Source organism: Nicotiana sylvestris, chromosome 9 (assembly GCF_000393655.2).
Source record: "Nicotiana sylvestris chromosome 9, ASM39365v2, whole genome shotgun sequence".
Classification (NCBI taxonomy): Eukaryota; Viridiplantae; Streptophyta; class Magnoliopsida; order Solanales; family Solanaceae; genus Nicotiana; species Nicotiana sylvestris.
Genome location: NC_091065.1, coordinates 173,212,364 through 173,224,458, shown reverse-complemented (window position 1 = coordinate 173,224,458; position 12,095 = coordinate 173,212,364). Strand labels below are relative to the sequence as shown.

At 35.1% G+C, this 12,095-nt stretch overlaps 1 protein-coding gene across 6 annotated transcripts; it reads right to left on the bottom strand.

Moving 5' to 3' along the window:
* Nucleotides 1–398: 398 nt before the first annotated feature.
* LOC104231819 (26S proteasome non-ATPase regulatory subunit 4 homolog) lies at nt 399–8,722 on the bottom strand. Of its 6 annotated transcripts, none has more exons than XM_009784876.2 (11): nt 8,518–8,722; nt 8,294–8,407; nt 6,873–6,978; nt 4,924–5,038; nt 4,631–4,840; nt 4,242–4,548; nt 3,243–3,366; nt 1,996–2,099; nt 1,811–1,879; nt 824–915; nt 399–720 (listed from the first exon to the last, which is right to left on the bottom strand). In XM_009784876.2, exons 1-10 carry the CDS (start codon nt 8,527–8,529, stop codon nt 841–843), a joined length of 1,236 nt encoding a protein of 411 aa, XP_009783178.1. In that variant the 5' UTR covers nt 8,530–8,722; the 3' UTR covers nt 399–720; nt 824–840. The 6 variants fall into 6 exon arrangements, with proteins under 6 accessions (XP_009783178.1, XP_009783179.1, XP_009783180.1 ...); XM_009784877.2 differs by having other exon boundaries at nt 809–882; XM_009784878.2 differs by having other exon boundaries at nt 824–882.
* Nucleotides 8,723–12,095: the final 3,373 nt, after the last annotated feature.

The window sequence follows — 12,095 nt, the reverse complement described above, 5'->3', positions numbered from 1 at the left end:
TTTGCTTATTGTAATGGTGAAATATTTCAATCAATGTACTTGCTACTCGGGATATGGATCCTAATCTCTCCGGACTCCAGAGGAGACTACTCCTCAACTTAAGAATTTGAAAACTTGTTGGAAAAATTGCGAATAGAAATCTGATTGCACTGATGATTGGTAGGTATTATAGTCAAATTAGCGTATATGACATACTGAAAAGGGATCGTCTTTACTAAATCAGGCTCTACTTAAGCATAACTAGTTTATAACCTCTTAAAATTATGACTTTAGTTTACGAATAAGTACCATTTTCCCAGTAACTTTCCCGTCTGATTTTCCTCATATGGTATAGGGAGATACAAGCAAGTTATAAATGTACACTTCTGGTGAATCAACAAAAAGAATGACACCAAAGCTGAGCCAAACACAAAATCATGCAACACATTATCCAATAGGAGCTTCTATTTTTCTCATTTTTTCCTTTAGTTTGGTGGATGACTACGTAGAGCTAATTAGGCACCATCTTTCCTGCATTCCAGGATAGAGAAAACAGTAAACACAGGTAGGACGATGGGCGTTTGCCGTCTTCTCAATAAACTATAATTCAAATTGAGAAGCAAGGCCGAGGGCAACAAAGTATTTAAGTTCTTTTCCACACAAAAAATACTGTAAGCCCCATTTCTAGAATCAATTTCATCAATCTGCATCATATCTTGATTACCATCTGAGCTTCTTGGCCTACAAATAAACATAGTCTCATCAACATGAGCACAATTATGGGGGGGAATTCAAAGCCAATAGTGAAAAGGCTGCTTAGACGTTACACCTGAGGCGTACGTACATCAGTTTTAGGCATCATCACTTTTTGTCCTCTTTCTGTTCCTTGTCCTCATCCTTCTGCTGTGATGAAATAGACATACATGAGATGGAATCCTAATAAAAAAAACTAAAATAATCAATATTGGGGATAGGAGAGTCCACACAAATAGAAAATATGATATTTGGGTCAAAGTTGATCCATACGCCGTGTTATGTCCAATGTCCATATCATTTAAAGTGTGTGTCAATCCAAGAAGCTAAGTGCCTATTGTATTAAGGAACAGGACACAAAGAGAAGGAAAGGCAGCACCTAAATCAGTATAACATGATTCAGATACTGCAAAATTAGAGCTTTCCAATATTTCTATTTCCTTTGCCCAGCTTTTTCCTCTGTTAATTTTGGAAGCTTAAATCTAGGAAGAACACAAACTTCATCTTCCTTTTGTTGCCTTCCACCTCATTGGTCACCTTTCGTTTCTTTAAAAAAGATTTTCCCCCAAGGGCCTTGTACAAAACTTTATCACTTCAAGAATGAGCTCAGCTTTGTCTACAATTATTTCATAGATTTTACTTTGTAAGATATAAAAGTATAATGCTCGAAGTATCTACTAAAACAGCAGGTGCACCCTGACTTGAAAGGCGGTTATACATCATCACTTTCAGCCAATTAGTACGCACAATAAAAGACCCTTGAATTTCCTTTTAAACAAACACTAGAAGCTAGTTTTATATGCAAAGCAGTAGGAGTGCCATAGTGCCTAAATGAACTTTCAAGTTATACTACATTTCTAAAATTCAAGAAGCATGGTTGTTTTGATATCTGAAAGAGCTAATATTCAACTTATCCTCACCATTAAACAAAGCAGATAAATTGTTAGAAATGAGAAATCTACAAACAAAATGACCATCTAACATGTTAAAGACACAAAAATTAGAAATAGATATCGCACTACACTAAAAATTTACCAGCCTGCTTTTTAACATAATCTTATCAACCAAATTAACTCACCTCAGACTGGCCTTGCATGGAAGCAAGTAAATCTTTAACTGAAGGATCATTTGGATCAACACCTGGAAGCTGGGAAAGTAAACATACCAAATGAAAATCAAAGGAGATAGAAGTTTGATCCATAACAGATACTTTCTGATGATACTAATGAGAGGGTCATCTTTTACTCGGCATAAAAAACTTACTGAAGCAAGAATTGATGACACGAATGATTGGTCCGCCAACAGTTTAGTCACATCTGTCTGGTCTGAATCATCTTTTGTATTGTCCTGCACTGACAATTGAAGAGCTGCAAGCACAAGAAGCGACAATACATATCAAGAAAGCATAACTACGCACCTTTACATGAATGTCTAAGAAAGCATAACTAAGCACCTTTACACAAATGTCTAACGTAGTACGAAGGAATATGCACAGCTGCAGCTGTTGAGGCATTCAAAAATTTTCATAGGACTAACCAAAGTCATCTAACAGGTAACTAACAGTGTATTATACTACACCTTTTGTCATTTATAGATCATTTTGGGATGATAAGAAGGATGGGAAGTGTGGTTGAGAGGCAGTTATTCAAAAATATTTTACATTTAAAGAATGCCAACTCTCATCTACTACTTTTTTTGAAATGGAGCTCTCATCAGTCATCATCATGTTATTTCAAAGACATTATGCAAACTATTAAAAAATGAAAGGGTAGTTACAGAAACCTCCTTTTTCCATGTGTGCGTGTGGGGGGGGGGGGGGCATGGAGTTTACATATCTATACTTGCAACAGCCAATAAAACCAGAAAAATCAGAATGTGAAAGAAAAAAGATGATAGTGAACAAGATAGATATACTTCCCATAGACTTCACCTTATTCATAAATAAACAAATAATGAGACTCTCTGTCCCACTATATGTGACACTCTTTGCTTTTTAATTTGTCCCAAAGAATGATACTTTTATATAATTAGAAATAATGTAACTTTAAACTTCCCATTTTACCCCATAATGAGGCAATTTGTAGCCACAAATGTCTATGCCTTGTTTTAACTACAAGTTTGAAAAGTCTTTCTTTCTTAAACTCTTTGCGCAATCAAACATTCTCACATAAATTGGGACAGAGAGACTATTTTTCACGTAGATCCTTCATTCTTCAAAGTTCCAACACATGTTTCCAAAATACATTAGATGCATTAATGGAAAACAATCAATCGTATCAAAGAACAAGCATTGAATCAAGTGTGAGACAGGTAATATTACACAATGTATGTAAAGCAGGTGGTAAAATTTACCAGTACTGAAATCAATTGAAAAGGCAAGTAAAAAGAACTTGAAATAATGTACATGAACTGATGAGGTTAGGTAGACTTGCTAAAATTTTGAAGAATATTTCTATGAGCTAACGATATAAGCCAAACAAAGAACTTGGCCTGCAAATATAGTAACCAACCTAGTGCTAAGTCTTGATCTTCAGAAGCTGCTTCTGACATGTCCGTGTCTCTTGTAGTAATGTTAGAGGAAGAATCATCCATCGACATTGCAAGTGCTTGCTGTAACAGTGCATTCTCATCATCCTGTAAGGGATCAATTTATAGTTCAGGAGTTAATGTCATTATTGAGCAACAAAAGGCCAGGCATTACAAAAAGCTTCAAGCTTGAACTCATTTTCTTGAAGAAAATTTCCATCTCCACAAGTTTCTCTGCTAGGCATGGGAAGATAAAATAAGATGCTGGAAGACATCTTAAGTTGGCTGAAGTATTTAAGTATGCTTAGTGTTACAGTCCCACATTGGTTGAGGGTATTGGATATTGTCTCTTCATATGGCCTTGGGTAACCATCACCTCGTGAGTTAACTTTTGGGGGGAGTTAGGTCCAAGATCCATCTTTATTCACATGGTTTCAGAATAAGACGCAACTTTATCCTTGGTTTACCCAATGTTCGGGCCCCATCTTATATTGTTCAGGCTTCAGATGTCCAATAACAAATACATCCCTCCCCACCCAAAAAAAATGAAGTAGAAAGAAAAAGGAAATGACATAGATAAATGCAACTCTCCGAAATTTGGGCAATCAATAGGCACTAGAACAATGTGGCACTTAACACCTCATGCGTAAGGTTTGGCCTTTCCATCATATTTGGTCACGTATAAAATGTCATACTTGGTCGCGTGTAAGATCCGTAACAGAGACTCAAATCCCCTTACCTAGTCCCAAGCTCCAATAGCCCGAGCAAGCTTGACCGCGATTAATGATTGTCCGCAATGGGCTTATCATTATTTAAACATAAATATGTCATGTTCCCATAATTGGAACCCCCACTCTCCTCCCCAACAATAAAATGGTAAAACAAATAATTAACATTCAAAAGTATACCAGTTTATTATTTTCTTCTCTAATGTTTTTAATTCAAAAGGTCATAGGATTTTTTCAAAATAGTAAGATACCAACCATTAGGTCAACTGCCTTGTTTTCAGTTTCAGATGTTCTGGCACCGACATTTTCAGTCATTGTAATATCCTGAGAAGTTGACTGCATTTCTCCTTTTTCTTGTGCAGATTCTTCTGCAGCTTTCTTTGCTGCTGCTTCTTGCCTAGCCCGTTCCTCCTCCATTGAAACTCGAAGTGCCAGAGCAAGTTCAGGATCCAAATTAGGATCTACACCAAAATCATAGCCAGACCCTCCACCAGCAGCAGCCGCAGCAGCGGCTGCAGCAAATCCACTTCCACCCTCACCATCTCCAGTAAAGATAGGAGTACTGCGAATTTCAGATGAATAACATCATGTATTATGAAAGTTATCTGACATTAAAATAAAAGGTGGTAAAATATCACTAGTACCTTATTAGCACATCAGAAAGAGCAGTAGGTCCAGGAGGAATATGGATGATGCGACTGCTATCATTGTTGTTTACTGCAGCAACTAATGCCTCAAGCTTCTCAGTCTTCCCCTCATCTTCTTCACCAAAACTAATAACATCAAGAGCTACACTATTCTTCTTCAACTTTCTTCCAATCATCTCCAAGACCTTCTTGTCCTGTTTAACAGGACTGAACAAATAGTAAAGGTTAATGTAGAAAGGAAAAAAATCAACAGTTACAGCAGCAAAGACTATACAGGAAATAGCCATCACCTGCCAGCAAAAACAATGATCCTCTGCTGTTGCTTTTTGTTTTGCCGATGCTTCAGAGCCAACTGTGCCACCTGGATTCCAGCAGCCAAATTCAATTCACCACCGATATCTAATCCTGAAAGGGGAAAGAAAAAGGCTGGTCACATAAGAAATTGAAATGAAGTTATTAAAAGGAGTGTATTAGACAATGTGTAGTTAAGGAAACATCTTAAGATGGTAAGGATGTGAGTACCATACATAGACATTATAGTCAAGTATACACCAGCTTTGAGATAATCTTTCTGCAGCGTTCTTCTTCAATTGAATAAAATTAAAGTACTAGGGAGGTGATGGCTGTTCTATCGTGCTTGCAAGTAAATGAATACAGCAGAAATGAGTGTTTAAGAATCGAGAAAAGCCAAATTGAGGATCTTAGTGACTATCTGTGCAGAAGTTCAGACAGAGATCCTCAATTTTATTCCGAATCCTTTAGGCATTGCCTGTCCTTTCAGTTACAAATTTGGTCTCTTACTCATCACCGCTTTTTCGCTCTCCTAATTTGATGTACTAGTATGTTTTTACAGATATGACGTCTGTAGGTTTTTATACTACACCACCTCATTTCTTCCTAAGAAACTCATCCTTATTCACTTTGTTTCTTTTCTCTCATTCGACTGGGATTTTTTTTTTCTTTTTTGATAAGGTAAATTTTATTCATCCGGTACCAAGGTGGTACAAAAAGCATCCCAGAAACAGTCATCAACCCCTACAGCCCTCCTAACAAATCCAAAAATTTTATTCACTCAACTGGGGACTAAAAACCCTCCTCCTCTGTCTATGCCAAATAAAGGACTGAAAATGCTATCAGACAAAGTGTAGGAACAGAACATCTTTTATTACAGTACATTTTATTTTAAAAGGGGGAAATTTTCAGTTTTTTGTTAAACAAGAAATCCTCGAGGGTAGTAGCGCACGGTTCGAAACTCCATGGATAATGGGCCCACTCCTTTGTCCTTCTCCATTTAAATACAAGGCTTTTGTCTATGGCACGATTCGAGCCCACGACGTACGCCTAACCCACACATCACACGCCGCCTAATTTCTTTTGTAAAAAAATAATTTGACTTCAATCTCTTCAACTGTAAAGCAGTAGAACTTACATTTACATAATACTACCTCCATTTCATTTATAAGGCAGTATTTCGTCGGCACAGTGTTAAGAGAAAAGAAAAACTTTTGGCATATATCATAAGTACTCTAGAACCTGTGGTGTTAAATATGCCATGGCATTTTTATGGCTATAAAGTATGCCATTGAAGATACAATTGGAAGCTTAAAGTTAAAAAGTTTTTAAATATAAAAGGTGCCTCTTTATATTTTTGAATAGATTAAAAGGAAAGAGTGATATATTAAATTGAATCACGGGAGTACAATATTACAATGGCATTATGTCTTTAATTTTAGATAGTTATTGTCCTCTCTATGGTAATGCCCATATGTTTGAATTTTAGGAAGCCAGGCAAGTTTTGAGATAATATTTAAAATTTATGAAGGGTATAAGTAGGTTCGTTACAAAATGACCTAGTGATATAGGGGATATTGATAGCCCTCGTATGTAAATCTTCCATTAGAGAAAAAACTGTCCACACAACTGGTAAAAAGGAACAGCTTGGACAGGAAGAAACAAGTGGCTAGGCACACTCAAATGAACACCAACAAATGAGTAATATCGCGAAAATTCCGGAAAAGACTTTGACAAGATCTTATACAAGTGGTACTAGAATAGAAGCGCAACCAGTCAAACCATACTTGTTTTCGGCATCAAAATTTCAAGTTGTTTTAGTAAACCTAGTGTCCATTAAATTTAGCGTCAACACAGAAAGCTGCAAAACCTATAGAAGGTGTTTGTAGTGGCCTCTACCAGTAATGAATTACTACGAAGAAAAGCACAGCCAACTAGGGAAGCTTACCGTGCGTGCAAGCTAACATTTTTCCTAGGTCGCTGGTAGGAGTAACCAATACACGAACTCCTTTGCCAGCCATGGTCAATACTCCAACTGTATTCTCGGGATTAGACTGCAAACCAATTAACACAAATCAAATAATGGAACAGTCAAGAGTACAAACTTGGTGCTTACTAAAAGGTAAATAAGTCGCTGAAATCCATTGACATCGAGTCATCTATTCACGGAGATCCTAAAAGAGTAAAACTCCTAATCAGTACGTGCATAGTACCATTACAGCCACTACTCTTTTGTGATAATTGAACATACTTAGTATAAGTATATATTTTAGAATCACCAGACTATACACATAGCAGTGTTGTCAATAGCTCATATGAGGCTGACTTAAGTCTTGAAGATAGGTGTAACATGCTGACTTTAAGTGCAGGCAATCAAGGATCTGTGGCGGGTGTCTTATCACCCATGAGACTCCCTCTTGAAAATGATGACCCTAAACAATACTCCCTCTTTCCTAATTTATGTGAAGGTATTTTCTTTTTATTTTGTCCCGAAAAGAATGACACATTTCTGATATTAAAAATAATTCAACTTTAAACTTTACATTTTACCCTTGATGAGATGATTTATAGCCACATAAACAGAAGCGCAGCTAGAGCAGTAGGTGCGGACTCGGACGAACTAAGTAGCTTTTGCTTAAACCATGTATTTGTATTAGAATATATTTAATTGCGAACCCAGTAATTAAGATGAGTATGGGCTTAGTGGCAAGTTTATAACGCATAAACTTCAAATCATGGATCCACCTTTGCACACAAATATCAAAGCCTCGTCTTAGACCACAAGTTTCATATATTTTGTATTTCATTCTTAAACTTTGTACTCAATCAAATATCATCACATAAATTGGAATGATGGAAGCAACTATTTCAGTTACGGCTTGTTTGGATGGTTGTTACGTATTGTTTTATAATGTATCGTACTGTATTGTATTGTACTGTATCATTTGATAAATACAATGTTTGGATAGATTGTGTCGTTTGCCATCGTTTCATGATATCACACACCAGCAATATGAAGAATAAACTTGCAATATTATAAAGAAAAATTATGATACAGGGTAAAATTATTATATAAAAAGGTAGGGTAAATGATAAAATAAAATTATTTAATAATATAATAATGAAGGGTGAGATTGAGAGAAAAAGACTAGGCAACGACGCGACCACACCAAATCGGTCGTTACAATTTAACGATACGATACAATACAATGGGTAACAACCATCCAAACAAGATGTTAGTAATACTTGTATTAGATCATTTCCTTATAATTGTTATTTGATTTCTAATAATTATTTTTGAATTACATACATATTTTTTAATATTTTCTAAATTTTTACCTTTCTTCATTAAACCCTGCGCTATATTACCTGGGTTTTGGAACCACAAAATAAGCTAACTGCGTCAGTTTGAGCTTCGAATCGATTGCGCGGATAATCTCCATTCCGCATCCACTCAGAATTGTCGATACAGATCATTGTTGCCTGACACAAATAATTACAATAAAAAACCGGAAGAAACCCTAATTGCAACAAACAATTTACAGATTAGAACTGAATATTGACAAAAAATATAAAAAAGCTAAGACACTAACCTCGAGAACCATTGTTAACCGATCGAAAGATTAATGTGCAGAATGGGTTTGCTAAGGGTGAAAGGAATTCAAGTTTACTTGGTGGACAAGTGATTTCTATCTGCTACTGCTACTATAATAAGGACTGAAAGTACCTCAAAACGGAATATTTTTGTTGTAGAGCATGTAATTGAATCGGGTTATTACGTTTTTCACGGTAAATAACAATTTAAACATTAGTGTAAACTACTATTAATAGCCACGATGTGGGATAATATTATGATACTGCTAAATTCTATAAATTAAAAAAATAAAATTATATGAATAACTATTGATATAATATTAAATATTATTACTTCATATATAGCCGGTGATATAAACAAATAAAAATATAATATGATTCAAAAAAAATACTTCTTCCCTTTCAATTTACATAAATATTAGTCTGTTCTAAAAGAATGACACATTTCTGTATTTGGAAATAATTTAACTTCAAATTTTTTATTTTACCCATTTTACATATAATGAGAAGTTCTTACACCCATAAAAATATCATGGTCCCATAAAACTATTAGGATAAGTTTTAAAATTTTCTTTTTCGTTCTTAAATTTCGGGTCAAGTCAAATTATCTCATTCATATTAAAACTGAGTGAAATCATACTATATAGAGTAATAATAAATAAAAATATATATAGTAATATCTTAATTTAAATTATAAAAATATATTATATTATTATCTCAACATAATAAATTCTCACATCAACATCAACTTCTACCAACCTAAAATTACATGGTGACAAATTAATATATACATACATGATAATTTATTACAACCAATATATTCTAACTTTTGGGAGTTACCACCTTATAAAACAGTTGGATCGTAATTTGCTCAATAATTTTGCTAGTTACCTCTATTTTAACCACACAATTAAAGTCACATTGTTTATAACAATTTAAATGATACCTTTGGGATATTATTAAGATTAATATATTATAATTAAATAAATGTTAACCTACTTTAAATATTTTTCTTCCATGATGCACATGTACTAAAAGAAGATGAGTTCTTACATGTAATTCTTAATTAAATGAATCTTACCTTATGATTTTATGATTCACTTTATTTTGTGTAAATAGCAATCCCAAATAGTGCAATTATATTCATCTATGTGTTTACCCTATCCAAATTTATTTCATTCTAATTGACACACACACAATTTGAGAGAACATAAATATCAACAACGCACTAAAAAGTCATTATCCATGCCTGTCACGACCCAAATTTCCCCCATCGGGAGTCGTAATGGCGCCTACTAGTGAAAGCTAGGCAAGCCAACCAACTGAACTATTTACCTTGTTTCCGTTATTTTTTTCCGATAATAGTTAAGAGCCAGCAATTAAATAACAACAGTACTGGATAAGCGGAAGGTTGCATTGTAAAGTTTTAATAATACTGCTAATATCAATCCATAACAAATCTACCCAAGACTGGTGTCACAACTTCACAGACTATCTAGAAGTACTACCAATAAAGCTCTGAAAGAAATAAATACAACATTGTCTCTGGAAATACATGAAGAAAACAGGAATAGCAGATAGAAGGAGACGCAAAGGCCTGCGGACGCCTGCAGGACTACCTCGGGTCGCCTGATGAACAGGAAACAACAATCCCACTGCGGTCCGAAGTCTACAGCATTGGGATCTGCACAAAAAAGTGCAGAGTGTAGTATCAGCACAACCGACCCCATGTGCTGGTAAGTGTCTAGCCTAACCTCGGCGAAGTAGTGACGAGGCTAGGACCAGACTACCAAATCAACCTGTGCAATATTGCATACAAAAATAATAGGGAGCAGGGAACAAAGATGACAACAATAAACAACCAGTGATATAAAAAGCAGGCAACAAGAACATCATAATTGTTTCTCAATAAATAATAAATACAAGTGCAATCAATTAATGAAGTCCTTCAAATATAAATCTTTCGCCTATAAATCCTTCAAGTAATAATCTCTAAGATAATATGCTTTTCAATAAATATATTTCGAATATATTTCCTTCAAATAAATATCTTTCAAATAAGCATCTTTTGAATATAATTCTTTCAAGTAAAGGTCACATTATGACGCCTCATTTCATAATCTTAAATAATATAGGTCTCAGCCCACTTTCATATTTTCACGGCATCTCGTGCCCATATTTCTATCACAACTGCATAGGCAACTCCCGTGCCATTAAATAAAATCATCATATTTTTTCCCGGCACCTGGTGCCCACATGTTTCCCTCTCACATTGCGCAACAACGTTCTCATGTTACTCAGTTCATAGGGTCCATAACCCAATACAATTAAGAATGTTCAAGGTGACTCATTTACTTAATATAAAGTAGAGTACAACTTCTAACCCATTTAGGAAATCAACAAGAAAAGATATGAAGTTATTTTTTTGAAATCATTTAAATAGAGAAAGTACCATTTTCAATTAAGGTACAACATCAAATGAAATATTACCTTTAACAAGGAATTTAATAAATTAACTTAGTGGAAATTCCGTTTTTAAGTAAAAATACGACCTCAGACATTCTAAGGAGATTTAATTGAGAAGCCAATTGAATTAGAGTTATAACAATTGTTGAAAAATTAAGTATTGAAAGCTTTATATAAATACGGCGAGGTATTGAAAACAATACGAGTTTCAACACAAAGGATCACAACAGTAAAAATATTCTGAACCATTAAAAACACTTGAATTGATAACAACAAATAAACACAGCAGCAGAAAGTGCACGACATCACCCTTCGTGCTTTTACTCTCGTGCTCACCATAAGAATCAATATTCCCTTTTATTCTTTCTTGTTGCGGCGTGCAACCCGACCCCAATCATATATTACTGTTGCGGCGTGCAACCCGATCCCAATCATATTTTACTGTTGCAGCGTGCAACCCGATCCAAAACATATTATATTGTTGCGGCGTGCAACCCGATCCAAATCATATAATGATGTTGCGGCGTGCAACCCGATCCATATAATATTGTTGCAGCATGCAACCCGATCCATATAATATTGTTGCGGCGTGCAACCCGATTCATATAATATTATTGTGGCGTATAACCCGATCTATATAATATTATTGCGGTATGCAACCTGATCCAAATCACATACAAATCAACACCAATCACGAAAGAATCCCGACAAGGGAAACAATATCATAAGCAGTCAAACCCCGGCAAGGGAGGGAAACAATATCAAAACAATAACATCCCGGCAGGGAAGACAATATCATGATTCTCTCTTTCCTTTCTTCTTTCACGTTTACTCCACAACCTCAATTCACAACTTGAGCCAATGCTCTATAATGTTCAACAATTCTATTGTTGACTAGAGCCAATGCTTTACAATGTTCAACAATTCAATTCTCAACTTGAGCCAATGCTTTATCATGTTCAATTAACAATAATACTCCCACAAGTCATATTCCTCAATAGAAATTATCATATAGAGCATATACAATACGAAACGGAGTCACATTAATCAAAGTATAAGACTCACGGGCATGCTTGACACCAACGTATAGATACTCGTCACCATGCCTATA